Source organism: Gopherus flavomarginatus, chromosome 2 (assembly GCF_025201925.1).
Source record: "Gopherus flavomarginatus isolate rGopFla2 chromosome 2, rGopFla2.mat.asm, whole genome shotgun sequence".
Classification (NCBI taxonomy): Eukaryota; Metazoa; Chordata; order Testudines; family Testudinidae; genus Gopherus; species Gopherus flavomarginatus.
Window position 1 is genome coordinate 151,296,089 of NC_066618.1, and position 22,197 is coordinate 151,318,285.

Genomic DNA, 22,197 nt, shown 5'->3' on the forward strand with positions numbered 1-22,197 from the left:
ACATGTGCAAGAGCCAGGACCAGCCAGATGAGGGGGGCTGCCCCTGAGCCCACCGCGCCTGGCTGGGCAGATCCCTGGGGGGCTGGGGCCAGCGCGCTGGGAGCTGGGCAGTGGGCTGGCTCTGCGGGGCCCCTGGCTCCAGGAGGGCAGAGCTGGGGTCTCCCCTGTAGCCTCCCGTCCCCTCTCACCAGGGATCAGGTCTGGGGGTACCAAAGTCAGGGTGTGTACAGGGTCCCACCTTCCCCAGCCTGGCCCATGGGTGCCCCCACCTGGGCTGGGAACCCAGTGGGGGGAGGGGATGTACCACTGCTGTCAATGGAGGGGGAGGGGGCTTGCTCCTGGGCCATGGGAGCTGTGGGGTCACCCAGCCCCAGCCCTGCGGCCAGGCTGCTGTCCTCTGGTGCCCCTAGCTGGTCACTGGGTCCCTGCTGCCCAGCACCTCCCCCAAAGCTGCTCCTCCATCCTGTCTCCCTGACCCCTGTCTGGCACCAAGCCCCCACCCCAATCTGCTTCCCTGTAACACCCAGCCAGGCTGGAGGGTGACCCTATGTGGCGCCCCCGGGCGATCCCCAGGGGAGGTGCCAGGCCCACCCTGCGGGGATGGTGCCCAGCCCCGAAGCATCCGAGGAAGCCCCAGGGTCTGCCTGTGCCCAGCAGCCTGATGCGAGGGTCCCTGGGAGATCCAGCCGGGCTGGGAGGTGCTGCACCCACCTGACTCCATGCTCCCACAGGCCTGCAGCTGGCTTCCAGGGAGCAGCCAGCCCGGGAGCTTCAGGAGGGGAAGCTGATGGGGGAAACTTGAGCAGGAGACATGGCACATGCCCCCTGTCTGCCCCTGGGAACGATGTTTCAAGCCCTCTAGGGAGAAGGCTCAGCCCCCACAAGCGCTGGGGAGGGGAGTCACCACCTGCGGCCCCTTCTCACTGACACGAGGCCAGTGCCCCGAGCTGTCACCCCTCAGACCCCCCCATGGCTGCCTGACACCCCCCCTAGACTTTCCCAAGCCCCACCCCGTGCCGCAAAGGGCCCTTGGCTGTGCCCACAACCATCTTCAGCCTGTGAGGGCACTTGAGACCAGGGAGTGCTCAGGGCTGGGCAGCACCACCCGCATCAAAGGAGCCGCTCCGGAGAAAAGTGATTTCACAAGAGTGACAGCTGCGGAAGTGGGCGCAGTGCCACCCCTGCCGCAGGAATGTGCTACTCCCCCCCACAAGGATGGGGGGCCTGGGGGAGCTAAAGGGGCTCAGTGCAGCCACCCCATGGGCGGATCTCCAGGGCTCTGGCCGGGTCCAGGCCCAGGCCCACCAGCCAGTCTCCTTCCAGGAGAGTGTCAGCACAGATCACCCCCTGGTCTAACCCACAGGCCCTGCTCCGGGCTCCACTCACAGCCACCATGTGGCCGCTACGCGGAGGAAGAGACCACATTGGATTCCCAGTCCTCCTGTAAGGGGTGTGTGGGGCCAGGGCTCTGCCAGCTGCAGCCAGGAGAAAGGGAGCTCAGCCCATCTGTGCAGAACATCCTCTCCCGCCCCGAGCTCTGCGCACCCACTTCCCACAACCTCTTCCCGGGCCCCATCCCCCTCGCGCTGGACCCCATGGGCAGCACTGGCCCAGTGGATGTCGCTTTCTAGTGGCTGGCCCCTGTTGTGACACCAGCCGGCAGCTTGCTGCGCCCGGAGGGAGTTGCACCCTTAGCTCAGGCTCAAGTGGCTGGGTGCTGACGGCCCTGGGTTCGATCCCTGCAGCAGGATGCAGGGTCTGTGGTCCTGGCTATGAGCAGCTGGGGGGCTGGGCCCTGGCTCAAATAACACCCATACTCTCCATGGTCTCCAGGGTGGAAGGTTCCTGGCCTGCCCCAGGCCCTGGCTGCAGAGAGCTCCGCGGATGCCATGGGACCAGGTGAGGACAGGGCCGGGAGGATGGACTGGGCCAAAGATGGGGGGCAGAGAGTGACACTGACTAGGTGAAAATGGGGGCAGGGGAAGGGCAGGTGGTGGGGGACTGATGCCGGGATGATGGGCATGACGGACAGATCCCTGGGGAGGGGCAGCACTAGGCGGGAGGGGTAGAGTCACAAGCTCCCTGGGGTTCTGGGATCGATCAGCTCTGACCAAGGGCTGGGCGCTGAGTGAAGCGCGGGGCCTGGGTCTGGGAAGCCCTGGCCGATCTGGGCTCAAGTTTGGGGATTTCTGTGCCCCCTGGGCAGGGACCAGGGGCCCCCAAAGCAGGTCCTGGCTGGGCAGTGGCAGGGCAAAGCTACCCTGTCCTGCTATGGCCACGGAGTCCAATCCCAGACCAGATGCCTTTTCCCCAGCCCAGCTGGGCAGTGTGGAACTGGGGCCCCTCCTGCCCCTAGTGCTGGCTGGTCCTTCCCCGCCCCCAGAAGGCCAAGGCCTGCCTGGCCCCACAACCCACCCCAGTGCCTGGGGCAGCTGAGCCAGCTCCTGGGGGCGCAGGGGACACCCAGCGCAGGGGAGTCTGAGGACCACCTCTCCTTCCCCCTGCCCAGGGAGCCCTGGAGGAAGGTGCTGGACCCCTGGGATGGGGCACACGTAGCCGGGGGAGGGTCACCTGAGGCCCCAGAGATCGGCTGGGCTCTTGGGGAGAGGGATGTCCCCTAATGGCCCTTCGGTCTGTCTGGCCTGGGTCAGACTCCCCCATTCCCTGCACTGAGTCTGTGTGTCCCTCACTGGCCTCTCTCTCCTGCTCAGATGACGTGTGAGCCAGGGCAGAGCGGAGTCCCTGCAGGAGCGGCTGCCCCCAGCTGTGACACCCGCCTGGAAACCGGCCTTTCACTAAAGCTTCTGCCTGCAGCAATCGGGACATGGGCTCCTTTCTGTGCCCCACAGCCCCAGCCTGTGGGTGCAGCTCTCGTCACTCAGCCGCCAGGCAAATAACCAAGGGGGACAAATGCACAGCAAAGCTCTACTTCTCCTCCTCCCCCTGGGGGCTGCCTTCTGCCCCGGGCTCCCAGGGGCTCTCCCATGCAACGCACTGTACCCGCCTTATGCTCCCCCAGCGCTCTATGCCAGCTCAGCCTCCCTGGGCTATCCAGCCCGGCTGAGCGATCCACAGAACACCCAGACCCCTGCCTGTGTGCAGCCCCTGGGAACGGAGCTGGGTCTCAAGGCGATTCTGTACTGGGGGGCTGGGCACTATCTGTGCTGCCCACTGTCACCCGTCAGGGGCCCCCTCAGGATCGGGAGTAATGCCCCCACCCTCAGCATGGCCTGGGGCCATTGGCTGCCAAGAACTGGCCCCCGAGGGCCCTTGTGCCGCCAGGAGAGGCCAAAGCCAACAGACCGAGCACCTGAGCACACAGCACCATGCCCCTCGGGGGCAATGTCAACACACCCCGGGTGGGGCAGCCAAGGGCCTGGGCCCCCATGGGGGGGGGCAGGTGACAGCAGCAGGAGCCCAGGACTCCGTGGCGCCAGCCTGCCCTTCCCGGAGGCCTGGGGGCAGATGCCCTGGGCCAGGCACCCACTGCCCGGGGGCGCATCGGGCCAATCGAGGGGCCCAGTGGGGAAGGGGCAGGCTGTATGCGGAGCTGGGAGGGGGATTCACACTTGCCAAACAAGTGATCTCATTTCACTCCCCCCCCCCAGCAAACAGCCCCCAGCTCTCAATGAAGGACAAACCGGCAACTCCCCCTGGCCCAGCCTGGCGGTGAATGGGCCACTCGAGGCTGTTTGCTCAGCTGCACCAGCCTCCGAGCGGGCAGGGCTGGATCCTGATCTAGGACCAGGCATCTGGCCCTGCTCGGTCCAACCCCCACTCCCAGTCCAGAGCCCCCCAACCTCCCTGGGGCCTTGTGCAGCCCGGGGCTTTGACACAGGGAGCCCTACGCCAAGTGGCACAGACACAAGGCACGGGGGCCTGCTCGCACGTCCCACATTTGGGGGGATCCCAGGCCTGGGTTCAGCCACAGACTGAGCCTTGAGTGCACTGGCTGGGTCACATGGGCGTCAGGCCCCCATCGATCACCACAGACAGAAACTTGAGTGAGACTCCAATCGGCACCTTACAGGGCTGAGCTGTGGGGGGAGCCCAGGGTTGGGTTAGCGGGGACTGCAGATCGGGAGTGAGGGGCACTAGCAGAGCTGGGGCGCCCAGGGCCGGGCTAGCAGGGGCTGCAGATCGGGAGTGAGGAGCACTAGCAGAGCTGGGGGGGCCCAGGGCCGGGCTAGCAGGGGCTGCAGATCGGGAGTGAGGGGCACCGGCAGAGCTAGGGGGGCCAATCGGCACCTTACAGGGCTGAGCTGTGGGGGGAGCCCAGGGCTGGGTTAGCGGGGACTGCAGATCGGGAGTGAGGGGCACTAGCAGAGCTGGGGTCCCAGGGCTGGGCTAGCAGGGGCTGCAGATCGGGAATGAGGGGCACTAGCAGAGCTGGGGGGCCCAGGGCTGGGCTAGCAGGGGCTGCAGATCGGGAGTGAGGGGCACCGGCAGAGCTAGGGGGGCCCAGGGCTGGGTTAGTGGGGGCTGCAGATTGGGAGTGAGGGGCACCAGCAGAGCTGGAGGGTCCCAGGGTTGGGGTAGCAGGGGCTGCAGATCGGAGTGAGCATAGGCAGCGAGCATGGGGCCTGTGCTCCATCAATATTCAGGAACATGGGCCTGGCTCCACCAACGTTTGGGCTTATATTTAATCAGAGCCATCCTGTCCATAGGACAGACCAGGGCAACCACCCTGGGCCTCGCGCTTCGAGGGGCCTCACACCTCAGGAGGCCGTGGAGTCCAGGGCAGCCTGGGGGGTCAGCAGGAACCTGGCGCCAGCAGCAGCAAGTGACCTGGCCCACAGCACCCTTTCCTCCAAGCCCGTGCCCCACCTCTTTCTGGCTTCTGCCCCCTCCCCGAGCAATGCCAGGCAGGAGGGGAGAAGCAAAGCGGAGTAGGCTGGAGCCAGTTCACTTGCTGCTGCCAGCACCAGCGCCCCTGCTAACCTCCCAGGCCACTGGCACCCCACATCCCCCTGCAGCGTGGGGCCCCTCAAAGCACGAGGCCCGGGACTGTTGCCCTGATTAGTCCTATGGACAGGATGGCTTTGCTTGGACCCATTCTGGGCACTTCCAAAAATTATACAAACCTGGTGCCTGTGGGAGTGAGGGGCACTGGCAGAGCTGGGGGGCCAGGGCTGGGCTAGTAGGAGCTGCAGATTGGGAGTGAGGGGCACCAGCAGAGGTAGGGGGCAAGTCTGGGATAGGAGAGGCTGCAGATCAGGAGTGAGGGGCACTGGCAGATTTGGGGGGGCCAGAGCTGGGATAGCAGGGGCTGCAGATTGGGGGTGAGGGGCACCGGCAGAGCAGGGGTGGGGGCCCAGGACTGGGTTAGCAGGGGCTGCAGATTGGGAGTGAGGGGCACCGGCAGAGCTGGGCGGGGCAGGGCTGGGATAGCAGGGGCTGCAGATCAGGAGAGAAGGGCACTGGGGCTGGACCCTAGCCGAGTACTTTTGCCTCTTAGCTACTCACTTTGCTGAGTTTAATCCAAGCCCCACCCCTGCTCCTCCAGGGGGATCCTGGGCACAGTCCCATTGGCTGGGCTGGGCCCCACTCACCCAGCATGGCTATAAAACGGGCGTGGGATGCAGGTGCTCGAATGCTTGAGCTCAGCATGGTTGGGTCCCGGCTCCTTCTGCTCACCCTACTCTGCGGAGGCTCAGGTAGGAACAGCCACAGGGACTGGGCTGCTGCCCTCCACCCCTATGCTGCCTGGGGTAGGGAATCGGCCCCATGGATCTGCCAGTAGGGTGCATGGCCCCGGGCTGGGAGGGGAGCGATAGGCACAGGAGGAGAGCCCCTGATGGGGGCATCTGCGAGGCAGGGGGACCCCTCACATGGCAAGGGATGGGGGCAGAGATGTCTGAGCCATGGGGAGTGGGCTGTAGGGGACCCAGCTGGGCCCCTGGGGGAGCAATGAGACTGGATCTCATGGACCTTCCTGCTCCAGGGTGGGGGAGATGGGACAGGGATGGTTTTCACAGCTCTGGCCTCCAGGCCTGGATCTCCTCCCCAGCGATGGGTGCATGGGGTGGAGGTAGGAGGGGCCCTTCCACGAAATCCTTCACTCCCACAGCAACTGAGTGGCACCCTGGCGTTGCTCCTTGGACCTGGGGCAGACCCCTTCATCTCCGCCCCATGTGCAACACCAGGGTGCCACTGGGTCGCTGTGGGACTAACCCAGAGCCCGGAGGGGCAGCTGTAGCCCAGACATGGGAGAGCTCAGAGTGTAAGAGTCCAGGGGACAGGACTAGGACTCCTGGGTTCTCTCCTCAGCCCTGGGAGGGGAATGGGGTCTAGTGGTTAGAGCAGGGGGGACAGGGGCTGGGAGATAGGACTCCTGGGTTCTATCCCAGCTCTGCTGCTCACTCTGGATAACTTCCCTTTCCTGCGCTGTACCTCAGTTTCCCCATCTGTAAAAGGGGCTAATGCTGCTGGCCCACCTTGGGTAAGCGCTTTGAGATGCAGAGACTTCTAGAAGGGTGGCTCCAGCTGTGGGGAGAGAAACCTCTGACTGCCAGACCTGGTCCCCTGGTTTTGACGGCGCCTTTCACTGATGTCCCACAGCCCAGTTGCCATTCTGTGGCTGGTGTCGGCTTTGCAGGCATGGACTGGCCAGCTCAGCCACAGGCTCTTTGCTGTCTCAAAATGGAGAATTCCCTTTGGAAACACATCCTGCCTTTGACGCTGTCGCGTGGGTGGGGAATTCAACAGAGGCTGGTGGAAGACGTGGAGCCAGAGAGCGCTCACAGCCAGGGCAGATTGCCACCTCGCGTGCTGGTTTTCTGCCATGGCCGCTCGGGCTGAGTCTCCGCAGGGGCCTTTCGTCAGGAACTCAGACAGTTTGGGGGATCCAAACTCATGCTTCAGGGCACAGGGGTCAGGAAGGAATTCTTAGCACGGTGCCCAGCGGCCAGGTGCATTATGGGGGCTTCCTCTCCCCCAATGTATCCAGCATTGGCTGCTACTGGGCAGGAAGGGCAATCAGTCGGATCCAGTGGTGACGCCCCTGGGCCTGGTGACCAGTGTCCTGGGGGAGGGAGAGGGCTAGAAATGGGGGCGCAGGGGATGGGTTGTTGTTCCCCCCCAGGTCCCCCTCCAAAAACTCCAAACACAGGGAGGGGGAACCAAGGGCTGGCTGCACATCCTGTGTGGGCAGCCCCACGCCCCATAGGGGGACTCCATGTCTGGGCTTCACAGGAGCAGGGGAACCACCCCCAGGGCAACTCAGTGGGGCGGGTCCCTTACTCCCACAGAGTCTTGCCTCTTCACGCTGGTGTGTGAGCAAATGGGGCAGGAGGGATCTGACAGTTTCTAGTGCCCTGTCCTGGAGCCCAAAGGGCCAGATCGAGCCCCCGACCAGCGGAAGGACAGATCCCCCAGATCCAACTCTGTTCTGTCCTGGGTCTGATAATGCGCTTGTCACCGCTAGGCTGGGAGGGACAGAAGGAGGGAGGGATGGATGGATGGATGGAGAGAGGGAGTGGGACCGGAGAATGGTGGGAGGAATTGGGGATGGATGGAGGGACGGACGTAGGGAGCGAGGGATGACTGAATAGAGGGAGAGACAGACAGAGGGATGCAGAGAGGGAGGGATGGGGAGACGGGACGGAGGGAGCATTGGACGAAGAACGGCTGCCCCAGCACTGTCCCTGGTGCCGGCCAGGCCCCAGCTGCATGTCACTAACCAGGCCTTGGCCTCTTTCATCCCTAGCCCTGGCTGGGAGCCCGTTGGCCCAGCAGGGCTGTGCCGAGGGCCCAACTTTCTGGTGCCAGAGCCTGGCGACGGCCATGCGGTGTGGTGCAGTGAAGATCTGTGCCCAGGCTGGGTGGAACCAGGCTGCTAAGGCAGGTACCGTCCGTGCCCTGCAACCTGCTGCAGTCGGGCTGGGTGAGATGCGGCGGGGCCATTCCCTGCCATCCGGGGGCTGCGGCCAGGCAGAGGCGTGTGCTGTCAGAGCCGCAGATTCTGGGTTCGGGGCCAGCGGGGAGCCTGGCTAGGGGCAGCCAGCATGTCCCTGAGCCCCGAGGGGCTTGGCCCTAGCCCTGTCCAGGGAGCCCTTGGGAGGCCGGCAGGGAGAGAGTTGGGTGGGGCCAGAACCGGGGTCCCAGGAAGGGGGGGTGGCCACAGCTGGCCCTTGGCCTGGGGGGGATGCAGCTGAGCAGCCCTGGGGCCCCTGCAGGAGTCATGGCTGGGAGGTGGGTGGGAGCCATGAGGCAGGATCTGGGGGGGTTGGGGGGATCAGCCATGAGGTGGGGCGCTGGGGGGGTGCCCTGGGCGCACTGGCCCCAGGCCATGCCCTGCTGACAGGAGTGGGAGGAGAAGGAGGAGCAGCTGGGGCCTCACAGAGGGGCCCTGACCCCAGCCCCTCCCCCCCCAGCCCCTGACATGGTCTCTCCCCCACAGGAGGACATGTGCACGGACTGCAGGCAAATCATCACCATCCTGACCCGCATGGCCAAAGATTCAGCCTTCAAGGTACTGTGGGGGGCCAGGACTCCTTTCTGCTAGGCCTGGGGAGCGGGCACTGGCTCAGCCCCACTCACACCCCTTCCCCCCACAGGACAACATCCAGAACTACCTGACCCACGAGTGCACCCTGCTGCCCCTGCACACCCTGGTGCCACAGTGCCAGAAGGTGGTGGACACATACTTCACTCTCTTCATCGCCTGCCTGGAAGGGCAGATCGTAAGTGGGACCCGCCTGGCCCCTTCCCCGGAGGGGGGGGATCCCTATCACTGCCTGACTTTCAGCGCCCAGCCAATCAGATAACAAGGGGGCCCTGCTGCCCTCGCACAATGGCACCATGCCAGGAAACAAAGCCACCCCCAAGGGCTAGCAGCCCAAAGGAGCACCAGCCACACTGCTGGGACATGGGCTGGTGGGGAAACTGAGGCACAGAGGGAGGGGACTTAGCCGGGTTCCCAGTGAGTCAAGGACAGAGGCTGGGACTAGAAGCCAGGAGTCCCAGCCCTGTCTGCTCTACCCCACTAGACCCTACTCCCCAGCCAAGGCCAGTCCTGCTGCGCTGTCCCTTGCCGGACCCACCCGGCACCCGAGCCTGCCCTGGGCTCACTGACAGACGCTGTGCCAAGGGGATGGTGACCCAACCCACTGAGCCCCAGTCTTGCTCTGCCGGTGCCCCTGGGCACAAGAGCTGGGTAGCGCTGGCTGGTCACCCCCTGCCTCACGATGGGCTGGGGTCACTCTGTCGAGCAAGGGTCTCTCCTCCGGCTAGTCCGGCCTGGCAGACAGGAGAGCAGAACTGGGGCAGATCGGATCAGAACCAGCCATAGCTGAACTGGGCAGTTCCAGCAGGGGCCGCAGGTAGTTACACCCCACAGCCAAGGGGTTCCCAGCCCCCTGCACCACTGGGATCTGCCCCTCCAGAGGAATTCCCAGCCCCAAGGTTCAGGGCAGTGTCAGAACTCAGGGGACTCTGCTCCCATCCTGGGGCCCCTGGGCATTGCTCCCCATTGTGTCACTCGTGGATCCCAGGGCACAAAACCACATCCCCCCTCCACTCCCCCTGTGTCACTGTCCACTGCTCTGCCCCTCAGAAACCTGCCTCCATCTGCGGCAGGCTGGGCCTGTGCCCCACGGACCCATCACAGGACCAGAGCCAGGACAAGTGTGTTCTCCAGCTGCTGCAAGGTCTCCACCTGGACCTTCCCGATGGTCAGACCCAGGTACAGGCACCTCCACCCCCTCTGGGCCCGATCCTGATGCCATGTGGGATCCCTCTACCTACTTCAGCAGGGCTGATGTGCTGAATTCTGGAGGCAGCTCCCCCATACAGAGGGCCAGCACCAGGCCCAGGTGCCCATATGTCCCCCTGTGCCCTGGGATCCCCATGACACCACACAGCCTTATACCAAGCCCGTCCCTGGAATCAGGCTCATGGATCCCAGCTTCATTGACAACCCCTGATGACTGACAAGGAAACCCCCCTCAGAGCAGTCTGGCTGCCTGAGTCTGCTGAGAGCCTGAGCCCATCACTCTAAAGGGCAGCAGGAAAACTACCTAACTTTGAGCTCATAGAGCTGGGTCCTTTAGCTCAAGCAGAGGCTCGGATTCAATGCCTGCCCTGGGGCATGTGACGGGGGTTCCGGGGAGCCACACTGAAGTTATTCAATTGGAGTGAAGTGCAAAGAATGGGGCAGACGATCCACAAAGCTGGGGGATATTCCAATACTTAAGATTTACCAGCCAGCCCAAAACAGCTTCTGTAATACATCACTGATTACCCAGCAGCCAGCAACACAGTTCCCTTAAAGCAACCCAGCCTCAGGCCTCCGCTCAGACACCCAAGTCAAATATGATGAGGATTACTGAAAAGCTTATTCACCATATAAGAAAGTTCTACCAATCCCAAAGGATCGGACACATTACCTCCCAGGTTAATGAATATCCCAGATCTTACCCAAATACATGCTACAGCCAATTCTTATCAACTAAACTAAACTTTATTTAAAAAGAAAAGATGATTGGTTAAAAGATCAATTTACATACAGAGATGAGAACAGTTCTGAGATCAGATTCATAGCAGAGATGGGGAGCTTTGGAGTTCTCTGAATTAGTCCAGAGGTTACAGTCCAATGTCCATATTCAGGGTGATCCAGGCGGGACTGGAGAGCTGAGTCTTATGACTTAAGCTTCCCCGGCACGAAGCATCCAGCAGATCTGAGATCAAAAGGATCCAGACTCCAGGGGGTTTTATACAGTTCCAGGCCTTCTCTTGACAGCTCGGAGTCCTTAGGTGAACAATAGACAATCATGGACACTTGGAAGTAGACCTGTTTCCTAAGCATCACTGGTAATTATCTACGCTGATTAACATAAGGCAATTTATCCATTAGGCAGTTTATCACAAACTTTAAAGAGACATCTAGACAATGACATTATTGCACCCAAGATTCATCTAAATGTTAATATTCCCTTTTGATCTCTGAATCAATAGCTCTAATGACAGACAGGAACTGTCTGCTTACATGGCTAACATTTAACAAGATATGAGTACACACATACGGTTAGTATCACCTCTAATTCGCTAACAATACAGGGTTGCATTTCAAAGTTCTGGCCTATCTAACGTGGAATGGCCCTAAATTACCATTCCCATACTTTTCAAACATGTCTCTAAAGGTTGAATTTGGGTCACTTATCCTGTAGGAGGCTTAACCCTTTTTGGCCATGTGTTACACCTCCAGTGTGAGATTGGTGTAGATGGGAGTATTTGAAGCTCCTGGATACACCTTAAGGACCTCCCAATATTGATATAAGCTGTGTTTATATTGAATACTTTGTAAGGCCAAATTAGTGATGCAAGTTAACAACTTAGTTAGTCCATACTCTGTCAAACACTCTAGTGATTTCAGGATTGAGCCTATGTGTTAACTTAACATAGACATCAGTGTTTTTCAGAGAGCACGTACTTTGACATTTAGCCATGAAGTGGTGAGGTGGTGTACCTCAGTTTCCCTTTTTGCACAGCAGTCCAAGCTTGTAATGGCTTTTCTGCTGTGGAAAGTTTTAGGATTGTGTATAGGCATTAGCTGTGAAACCTCAACATTATTAGGCTTTCTAATACAAAGTGTGTTCTTATTGACCCAAACAGCATAATCATAAGGGTTTCTATTACACAGTATGTTTTCATGTACCACTTTTAATATGTTTGAGGATTTTCCCCGTAAGTCATACACATTAGACATTTTTACAGTTTTTGGCATCAGCTGTGAGAACTAGTTACAAGAATTAACATTAGCATTAATGTTAACATCAAATCTGTCACAAGTGCACAATCACAGTCATTTTTGTCATGCCAAACCTTTTGGTTAGCTACATCATTCTTTAGGTCAGCTTGTTCAATATCCCTTTTGAACCTTTGTAGAGTTCCCTTTACCTCAGGGTTTTCTTAACATAGACTTTTAGTTTAACCACATCCTCAGGGCTTCGGTATTTTAGAGATGAGTGAGGCAAGTCTGGTAGGGCTTTTGCCTTTCAAGGGGCAACTTGCCTTCCTTCTTTTCCCTTTGTAGAGGGTTGAAATTTGAGTTTTCTGGTACACCATAATCTGTGGGCTCGCCAGCTTATTGCCAGCCACTATGGGCAATTTTGTTCCTCCTTTGTGAGCTAGGGCATTTGCATGGACAACATGCCTTAAAGAGACACAACCATTTTCTAGCATCATGTCCGAACTACAGTTCTCCTGCTTTTCAGCTACCAATTTCTGCATCCACAAGGCATCAGATGCCTCAGAGCTTACTAAGCAATCACCTGACATATCCAAAGTATCTATGGGACTATTTACAAGGCTGCTCTGCTGTGTAACGCCAGGAATCCAGCCTTCCTTTTGAATCTGAGACACAAACTGTTCACTTCCAATTTCAATTCATGAAGCCTCCTTTAAGCTAGCTCCACTGGATTTTTCCAAAGCAAAGTCACTGGATTCATTTTCATTTGAAAGACTCTGGCCTTAGGCACCAACACACTTTTCTTAGTAGAGAAACTGTTTACTACCCACACTGGCCCATTAAGAGACAATGTTTCATTAAGAGTCAAAGGGAGCAATTCTTTTTCACTCCCACTAGGGCTACGTCTACACTACAGCATAAAATCGAAATTACTAAAACCGGTTTTATAAAACCAATATTATAAAATCGATTTTATGCGTCCACACTAGGGCACATTAATTCGGTGGTGTGCGTCCATGGTCCTAGGCTACCATCGATTTCCGGAGCGGTGCACTCTAGGTAGCTACATTAAAGGAATGAGACCAATAACTTCGATTTCTGTCCACACTAACCCTAAATCGATATAGTAATATCGATTTTAGGGTTACTCCTCTCGTTGGGGAGGAGTACAGAAATCGATTTTAAGAGCCCTTAAAATCGATTTAAAGTGCCTTGTAGTGTGGACGGGTACAGAGTTAAATCGATTTAACGCTGTTTAAATCGATTTAACTGTGTAGTGTGGACCAGGCCTAGGACAGCTATTGACTTCTCACAGACTTCAAAGACTTCACCCAGAAATCCCTTCCCTTCTGCAATACCATACACTGCAACAGCTTGCTTTAGTTATGTTCAGAATCGACTTCGGTACAACAGACAATTTAACAAACTCCTTCTGAGCATCACTCAAATCCAGAACTACCTCTGGGACATCAGGGAAATATTCACACAACTTTCTTTTGGGCAAGCTACTAGACTCCATATTCGAAAGGTTAGAGACATTCTCTTCCCCTTTGCAGGCCTCCTGGCTGACAACACGAGCTTGGGGGCCATTCCTGCCTTGTCACAAGTTTCCACACTGTCAGTGGGTAACAGTCAAATCACCTCTATCACTCTGATCAGACAAGGTTGTCATATCTTTACCCAGCAACACACTAGCAACAGGATCGCCTGGCCCCTGGGAACTAGCTCTGACATTAACCGGATGTAACCTAGTTACAGTGTTGTTCTCCCCAGCAGACACAGACTTAAGAATGTTTCCTTCCTGGGCTTCAGTTGTGTCCAGAATCAATTTGGAGACAACGGATACATTTTCACCCATCATAGGCTGACAGGCTTCTTCTGTCTGCTCCACAGACAAAGAACTAGAGACACATTATTTTGTAGCAGACACTGCTATTCTCCCAGCAATTGTGTCAGGCTCTCTGCAGATCCAGGCAGCCATAGCAACCTCCTAAACATCTCTGGCATCCATCCACCAGAGAGGACAGCAGCACTCAGTGTCCAGGTGGGGGACTGTGCCCCACCCATGGAGCTTGCTACAAGATCCACCAAGCCCACATCCCCACAGGGCTGCCACACCCCAGGCAGGTCCACAGTGGTGATGGGGATCAAACTGGGGCTGCCCAGATCCAGAACAGTGAGCATCATGTTATGTGTAAGGCAGCCAAGGACCTGTCCCCACAGGCCACGTGTGGCTGGAGACTGGCTGTCTTGAAGGGATCCCTGGCTTGGCTGTGGGAGTGAGGCTCAAAGGTTCAGGTGGGGCTCAGGTGCCGGGGGCCAGATGCCAGCCCCACTCTCTGGCTGGTTGCCTGGCTCTGCCAGGCTGGCCCCCGGCTGCTGGAGCTGACCCCTTTCTCTTTTACCAAGGGAGGCCACAGCAAGGACCTGCCGTTCCCACTCCCGCTGTGCTGGATGTGCCGCTCCTTCGTCGGCCGGATAGAGTCCACCATCCCCAAGGTGCTGCGCCCACCTTCCCCCCCCAATGGGGCATCGTGGGAGAGACCCCAGAGCTGGCCACCGGCTCCAGCCCCGCCCAGGCTGGCAGCAAATTAGAGGCTATGAAATGAGCTAGGCAGGTCTCAGCCCGGCTGGCACTGGTTGGTACAGGTGCTGTCAGCCCACAGCTCCCAGGGCAGGGCATGGGGGACACTCACTCTGTCACATGAGAAATGCCTGAGGAAACTAAAGTGCGTTTTAGCACTGAACAAAGGACTCGGGGAGCAGCCCTGCTCGCTTCATGGCTCCCATGGGTCCCCCCGCCACTCCGATGCAGCTCCAGGAGAGCTGGCCGTGCTGGGCATGAGGTGCCATCGGTCACCTTCAGGGGTGGGGCTGCACACCTGGGCCCCAGGGCAGGATGGGGCTGGCAGAACCGAGAGCGACTGGAATTCAGAGCCTGGCTCGGCTGGCTGAGCCAAGGAGGAGCAGCAGGGGCTGGCAATGGACAATGCCCCAGGGACAATAACCCCAGGTGCCCTTGAACTGGAGAGGAGGGAGCGGGAATCAGGATCTGCAGGAAATGTTCATAGTTCAGCCTTTGTTTTGCTTCCAAGTTGAGACAAAAAAATCAAAGTGATTTTATGGGACAAAAAGCTCCAAACATGTTTCATTGGAGTCGGTTCAACATTGACACCAAACTGCATTTTCCCAGGTTGCCACAGTGCCTCATGTCCCCTGCTCATGCTCTCCCCTAAGGGCTGGACTCACTAGCCAAACTACATCTCCCATGATGCACCACATGGCGTGGGTAGGGGGCACACCATGGTGCATCATGGGAGATGTAGTCCAAGTAGGGGAGAACAACAACGCTCGTGAGGCACCACAGGCAGATGCATGAGCACAGCTGGAGACACACCGGGCTGCTAAGCCAACTTTCCCCTGCCTGCTCCCCCAGGCTGGCTTCTGCTTTTAGCCCAGCCGATCCCTCTCCTCCACCCGGGGTAGCCTCCAATTTAAGTCTCACCCCCTCGAGAACTGACTCAAAACCAAACCCTTGGTTGGTTTTTCGGGTGGAAAATATCAATTATTTGCAGAAACTGCATTTTTGGTTGGAAACAGATTTCAGTGGAGAATTCTCACTCAGATCGAAGGAGACTTTAGGCCCCCAGACTGTGAGCCTGGAACTGCCAAGGCCCTGTGGCAATTCCTCTGCGGCAGAGGTTCCGCTCCGCCCAGAACTGCAATGCCCAGGGTGACTCTGAGCTATCAGCTCTAGTGCCCTGCTTACGGTTCATCTCAGCTGTTTACATGGTGCCAGGCATCTGTGCTTGGTGCCTCTGGCACCACACTGCAGAGAAATTCCTGTGCAGCCTAAATTGCCTCCTGCAGTGGCAGCTGCAGCTGGCATCTTCACCCAGTGGGCACAGAGCAGGGCAGTGGGGCAGACCCACCCCGAGGGTGACATAGGTAGTCAAATAATTCCTTTTCCATCCAAAAAGAAATGGAATTTTCCATTTTTTATGAAAACAAACCATTTTCAGTAAAAAAAAAAAATGGGTAAAAATCTTTGGGTTTTGGTCAAAGTTCTTTGGCCTTTAAAAATGGAAACATTTGCTCTAGCCCTTGAAATCTGATCTCAAAATCATTTTAACTTTTTTTTTTAATTGGGGAGTTTTTCCATCGACAATGTGAAAAAAACGGCAGAAAGACCTGGGGAAAAACCTGCAATTTTCCAAAATGTCCAACAAAAAAATAACAGGTCTACCTAGGGCCTTGCTGCAGCCACTCCTGCAACAGGAGCTGGTCGGGGGGAAGTGGGGAACCTGCCCACCCGCTAGGGGGGCAGGGGTGAGAGAGTCCGGGTGGGGCACTGACTCAGGCTGTCTGCCCTTCCTCAAGGGGGCCATCGCCAAGTCCATGTCACAACTCTGCCATCTCCTGCCGGGCATCATCGGTGGCAGGTGCCAGTCCCTAATGGAGAAATACACCACCACCATGCTGGACATGCTCCTCAACAAGCTGGGCCCGCGGCTGATCTGCGGGATGCTCCTCATGTGCACCATGGGGGAGAACTGCAGCCCAGGTGAGTCCTGGCCCTGGCCCCGCTCTGCTGCTCCTGGGCTTGGGGGCTGGAGCGTCTACATTGCATTTTAACCCTAGATTAAGGATTTTCTGACCTGTGCCTGAACCTGAGGCTCTGGCATCCATACTGCAGTGTGCAGACCCACCAGCTTAACTCGAGCTCAGACCTGCTAGCCCTGCAGGGACCTGGGGTCTGGCCCTGGGTTAGCACAACTGCAGCGTAGACGCAAAGGGGGTTAGGCTTGAGCCCAAGTTCAAGCCAGGGGCTTACACTGCAGCGTAGACACGCTAGAGAACAGGATGTTGGCCCTTCAATGGCAATTCCATGGCCCAGTACTAGGCTGTCATGGCTGAAGCCCAGAACTGAGGCATTCTAGGGCTCGTAGTCTGGAGCAATGCCGGGAGGTGGAGCCTGGGGCACCAAGGCATGCTGGGATGGGGCAAGGCTATAAATAAGCTGTGTTTTAATGCGGTCCTGGGCTTTGATGGTAGGACCAGGGCACTGGGTGGAGACATACCCTGGGGCTCATGTGTATTTCATGTCTGCCCCCAGCTGCTGCTACGCTGCCCCCAGTCTGTGCCTCTCATGTTACTCCCTGTCTCCCCTGCAGAGCCACCCTTGGTGCCGCTCCTTGCCCAGAGCGCCGAGTGCCAGGTCTGCATTGCTGTCATGGGCCTGGCGAAGTCGACCGTGCAGGCGAACAGCACTGTGGCAGATGTGGAGGTGGCTCTGCTCAGGGCCTGCAGCTGTGCCCACCTGGGCTGGCAGGAGGTGGGTGCCCAGGCCGCTGGCAGTGACACAGGAGCAATGAGGCCAAGGGGCATCGGGTGCCCTCCCCAGATGGCTCCTAGTTCCCAGCTCCTCCCCAGTGTCCCATTCCCATGGATGTGGCTGTCGGTGCCGGGGAATGTGACGTGATGGGTGGGTTTCCTGCCAGGCAGGCAGAACGGGGCTGGAGGGTCTACACGAGGGGCTCTCTGTGAAGGTGGGGTCCATGCTGTGCTAGTGTCTGAGCTCCCTGCCCTTGGAGCCATGCCCCATGGGGTCTATCTGCAAGAGAGGGACCCTCACAGGTGAAGCCAGCCGTGCCCCTGAGATCTGCAAGGAGCACCCAGGGGGCAGGAGGGCATCAGTGGGGAGGGGGTTGGGGCTCCACGGACAGACAGATGACCAGGGAGAGACACTAACCTGCCTCCTCCCTCCCCAGTGCAAGAGCTTCATGGAGCGGCACTGGCCCCAGCTGCCGACCTTGCTGCCAAAGGTCTGGGACCCCCAGAGCATGTGCCAGGTAAGAGGAGCTGCAAACACCCCACCCCCAGCCAGGGATCCAGGCCACTTGCCCCAGCCAGGTGGCACCATGATCTGAAAGGAAAATCCTGGGAGATTCTCTCAGCTACTGTGGCTCCCAGCCAGGCTCCCTCCGTCACCACTCAGAGGGGAGCTGCCCCCCGGCTGCCCTGTGCTCCTGATGCTGACGGGCCTTGTGCTTTCTCTGCCACCTGCACACAGGAACTGGGCGCGTGTGAGGCTGGAACGGGCCCTGCTCTTGGACCTGAGGGCTGCATGCTGGGACCAGCCTACTGGTGCTCCAGCCTGGAGACTGCCAAGCAGTGCCAGGTGAGTACTGTGCCCGGGGGGGGGGGGGGGGGAGGGGAAGAGGCACACAGGCAAGGGACCAGCCAATGCACACACAGCTTTGCCTCCCCTTACTCCCTGGGAGGCCCTTTTCCACCCCAGCTCTCCAGTTCCAGGTAGGAGGGGGGCACAAGACCTGCTCCAGGTCCATGGGGGCCCCTTTCCCAGCATCACTGGGGCCCAGATTCCTCCTGCCTGTGCAGGTCACCCCACCTGGAGGCAGGCTGGGGCCACATGGGGGCAGAAGCTGGAGGGGACTCTGTCTGGCTCTAACGTCTCCTCTCCCCGTTCCCTTCCAGGCCATGCAGCACTGCCAGGCCCATGGCTGGGCATAGCTGGAGACACACCAGGCTGCTGAGCCAACTCTCCCCTGCCTGCTACCAGCCTAGCCCCTCCCTCTCCTCTACCCGGGCAGCCTCCGCTTTCAATCCCCCCCCTCCCCCGCAAGAGTGATTTCCTCTCCTCTACCCCCCGCCAGCCTTGGCTGTCCACTCAGTGCTGCTGGCCCGTGCCTGTGCTCTGCCCCAGGGCGTGCGACACCAGGGGTAATGCCTGCAGCTCCAGCACTGCTGGGATAGCCCTTGGGCAGGACCACGGTGGCTTAGAGAGATCTCACGTGGCCTCCTCGCCGAGGAGACGCCTGCCTTCAGAACTGGTCAGCTGAGGCCAGTGCGAGCAGCCGGGCTGAGATTCCTGTGCTGAGCCGGAGCTGTCATCACACATCCAAGGCCCCTGGCTGCGCTACACCTAGACTTGCCAGGACAGGCCAACCCCACCGGGCAGCTCCCGCACATGCCTATGAAGAGGGTCCAGGCAGCGTTTGGCACATGCTGCATCTCCCAGGCAGCCATGGCCTGAAACCCAGCTGAGATCCAGCTTCATGCTGGGACCTCGTTTGCAAGGTGGACTGCACCGTAAATAGGAGGTGGGAGAGAACTGGCCAAGCTCCTCTCCCAGCTGCTGAGTGCTCCTCAGAAAGGGGGAGCTTACACTCCCACTGCCAGCAATGCCAACCTGACTGTGCCCTTCACAGGCCCCCCTGCGAGGGCATGGCTGCTGCAGGGAGGACACCACCCCACCCCCACCGCACCCCGAGGGGCTGGGCAGATCCCATCCCTTGCTGGGAGCAGGACACAGTATTTCACACACCTGCAGGAAGCAAATTCTAACTGCTTTGCTCCTGCACTCCTGGGTCAGCAAGGCACCCGCATGTGATGCGACCACCTCGTCCCCTCCCCTTGCAAAGTGAGCAGCCTTCGAGGGATGTAGCCTCTGCAAAAATTTGGCACCAAGATTTTTAACACTGCGTTCATGGGCTGAGGCGAGGGGGAGGGGAGGGAGTTAAGACACAACACACACTATTCCCTGCCCTAGTGACACTTAGAGACTGCTGCCCTGCTGGCCGTGGGGCTGATGGTGCTGTCTAGTGTACAAGAGAAGGGTCTCATGGCAGCTGAGTCACAGTGAGAACCACACGCTGGCTTGGCTCCCACATCAGAAGATGTGCTTCCCCCAGCTACGAGCTTCGCTGCAGTGATAAAGCCACAGCAGCCTCTGCACACCGATGGCACATCTGAAATGGCCCCTGCCTACAACGTTCAGCTGCTTCAGGAAACACCCCCTCCCCCAAGGGTCAGCCCTCCTGGTCCCCCTTGCTTGGTGTAGCGGGTGAATGCTCCGGCTTGCTGTATGGACAAATGTACCTGACAAATAAAGCTTTGGATTCACACTGTGACTGGCCAGGGTGAGATTACAGCCCTTCACATCCCCCCCGCCTAGCCCCTTTCTGGTTCCATCTTCACTCTCTTTACTACCCCACAGTGACTGGGGTTTTTAACATCCTTACCGGGGCAGTGTTGGCAGCCAGGGCCACTCCAGGCACCTCTATCCCTCTCTGGCGTTGGCTGCTGCTTCCAGTTGCTTTGTGGGACTGTGGGCCCCCAGCCTGCCCTCCCACAAAGGGTTCAAAAGGTTTCTCTCTGGCAACCTCTTTCCTCACACGACTTGGCTACCACGACGGCTTCCTAGGGGAGTGAGAACAGGCCTCGATGCTGCCCTCTGCTCATGGCACAGCCAAGCTGCCGGAGAGCAGTGCCTCCGATCTGGCTGGGGAAGACGCCGTCCCAACCAATGCCTAGAATCTGGCCTAGACATTTATTCTCAAAAGGTGCCTAGCTTTCTGGCCACCGTTTTAGTAGCTCTCCGGCTCTTGTGACTGTTTGTTAGCACCAAGCGTACAGCATAATTTTAATTCGATCCCCTCAAACCCTGGGTGTTTAATACACTTCTTTTAGAGGCTCCCTGCACTGGCTGTAGGTTCATGGGCCCAGTTCTCAGCGACTGTAAATAACAGAGCAGGAAACAGGTTTATGAAGAAGATTGTCCCGTTTTTCACATACCCCCTCTCATGCAGAATTTCCCAGCCAGTCCTGCTGGTTTTCACTGGTGCTGTTACAGCAGCTCTGATGCACACGGTCATAGCAGCAGAATGTAAACCTCCCCCCCCACCACCCCGAGAACCAGTGATGACAAAAAGCAGGTGCTCCAAGCCAAGCGTGAGGAGTGAGGGGGTGATAGTATTGAGGCAGGACAGATTTCAGTTACCTGGGCATTTCAAGAGGCAGATATGGCACTTTTGAAAATCACCAGGCATCTATCTACATCTTTAGCTGCTCACACACTGTTAAAAATCCAGCCCTAAGAGCCTAAATCCCTTGTAAAAGCAGGATGTAGGCTCCTAAATCACTTAGTTTCTGACCATTTGACCCAGGGTTCTAGGAGCTCCTTGCTGGGGAAGATGTGCCAAGGTGTGAATTTAAACCAGTGCTGCTCTTACTTCAGTTTTAGAAGCTCATTGGGATTTAGCTCCAGGCGACTGGGAGCGCACAGAGTGATGGAAAATAAGCCACTGTCATGCAGCAACACTCAAGGGTTTGCACCCATTTAACTCTAGCAGTGTAAATAGTGACTGAATAGCCTCTCTAGACACAGCCTTGTATCAGCTTAGTTCCATTTGTGCCAGCCCATGTGGACAGCCTGTAGCTTAGAGTCAAATCCTGGCTCTTATTGAGTGCTTTTCATCAGAGCACTTTAGAGAGGTCAGTGCCATCAATGCATTTTAAGGATAGGGAAACTGAGGCACAGGCAGTGACTTGCCCAACGTCACTTTGCAGGCCAGCAGGAGAACTGGGGCTTGAACCCAGGTCTCTTGAGTGCCAGCTCAATGCTCCATCCACTAGGCCACACTGCCTCGCAGTGCCATTTGAAACCAGTGTCAAACCACATCTCTGATTAGACCAGTGCAGGGAAAAGAGGATTATAGCACAACGGGGTGTAACCAAGAGGGTGGAGGAATTGCTGGCTTAAACAAAGGAAGGGCAGTTCTAATACTTACTGCCACCAAGCCCCTGGTCGGATGAAACACGTCCCATCATCCTCTCGGCCCGCCCTTCTTCCCATGCCCTGGGAACCCGAAGCCACACACCCAAAGCAGAGGCAAAGGGAAAGCAGCAGGGGTCAGAAGGAGCCTTCTGAGCGAATATGCTCCATCAGTGCACTACCCTCCGCAGGGCTCCTCCAGGGCCTGCCTGTAGTCTGCAAAATCATCAACATGCAGCAGCAAGAGGGTTACCTGGCCTTGTTTTCACACTGACACAAACAGCGCTGTCACATCCCTGACTTGCTAAAGCCACAGTGATCAGCTTCCACCTGCTATCTCCCACCATCAGCGGCTGACTGACTTTTCCATCAACAGGCTCGTGGGACAGCCTCAAAGAGACCCCAGTGGTGTGGTTCCACTCTGACCTCCTCTGATGTGGTGGGCAAGTGCTCCTCCCCTTCTGAAGGGCGCCCCCACACCCTGACCAGCACCTCCTCCAGGGGAGGCAGGGGAACAACAGGAGGCCAAGAGCAGTTAGAGGAGCTAGGCCCAGCCCCACAAGGGTACTGGCGTGCCTAAGTCCCATCCATTTCAATAGGAGTTTGGTACCCAGATACCTTGGAGGGTCTGGCCCCTGCTGGCTCCTTAGGAAAATGGGAGCTGGGGGAGCTCCCACGATCCTCAAAGGGAGACTCTGGAGCGGGGAAAGGAGTTGTGCCTGGGGTCTGTCCCAGCTTAGGGGGAGGGCACTTGAACAGAAGCTGGGCTAGGTGGGACAGCCCTGCTAAACTCCAACAGCCAATGGCAGGCTTCTCACAGCTCTGACAGGGTGAGAGATCCCACACGCCTCCTGGCCCCGCCTGAGTGGAGACAGAAGCAGGCGCACTGAACAGATGGGATTTCAGAAGCAATGAGGCCAGGCAAGGGAAA

At 58.1% G+C, this 22,197-nt stretch overlaps 1 protein-coding gene across 1 annotated transcript; it reads left to right on the top strand.

Annotated features, from left to right (window-relative positions):
- Nucleotides 1–5,586: 5,586 nt before the first annotated feature.
- Nucleotides 5,587–19,620, top strand: SFTPB (surfactant protein B). Its single transcript, XM_050937520.1, has 11 exons — nt 5,587–5,657; nt 7,709–7,842; nt 8,402–8,473; nt 8,559–8,684; nt 9,557–9,685; nt 14,099–14,188; nt 16,070–16,253; nt 16,864–17,024; nt 17,461–17,541; nt 17,763–17,870; nt 18,188–19,620. Exons 1-11 carry the CDS (start codon nt 5,594–5,596, stop codon nt 18,221–18,223), a joined length of 1,185 nt encoding a protein of 394 aa, XP_050793477.1. The 5' UTR covers nt 5,587–5,593; the 3' UTR covers nt 18,224–19,620.
- Nucleotides 19,621–22,197: the final 2,577 nt, after the last annotated feature.

Excerpts from the sequence above, each read along its gene's own strand:
- SFTPB (XM_050937520.1), top strand. The coding sequence starts at position 5,594 with ATGCTTGAGCTCAGCATGGTTGGGTCCCGGCTCCTTCTGCTCACCCTA. Across the intron at positions 5,658-7,708 it reads CCTACTCTGCGGAGGCTCAG|CCCTGGCTGGGAGCCCGTTG; the intron begins GTAGGAACAGCC and ends TTTCATCCCTAG. Across the intron at positions 17,025-17,460 it reads CCCACCTGGGCTGGCAGGAG|TGCAAGAGCTTCATGGAGCG; the intron begins GTGGGTGCCCAG and ends CTCCCTCCCCAG.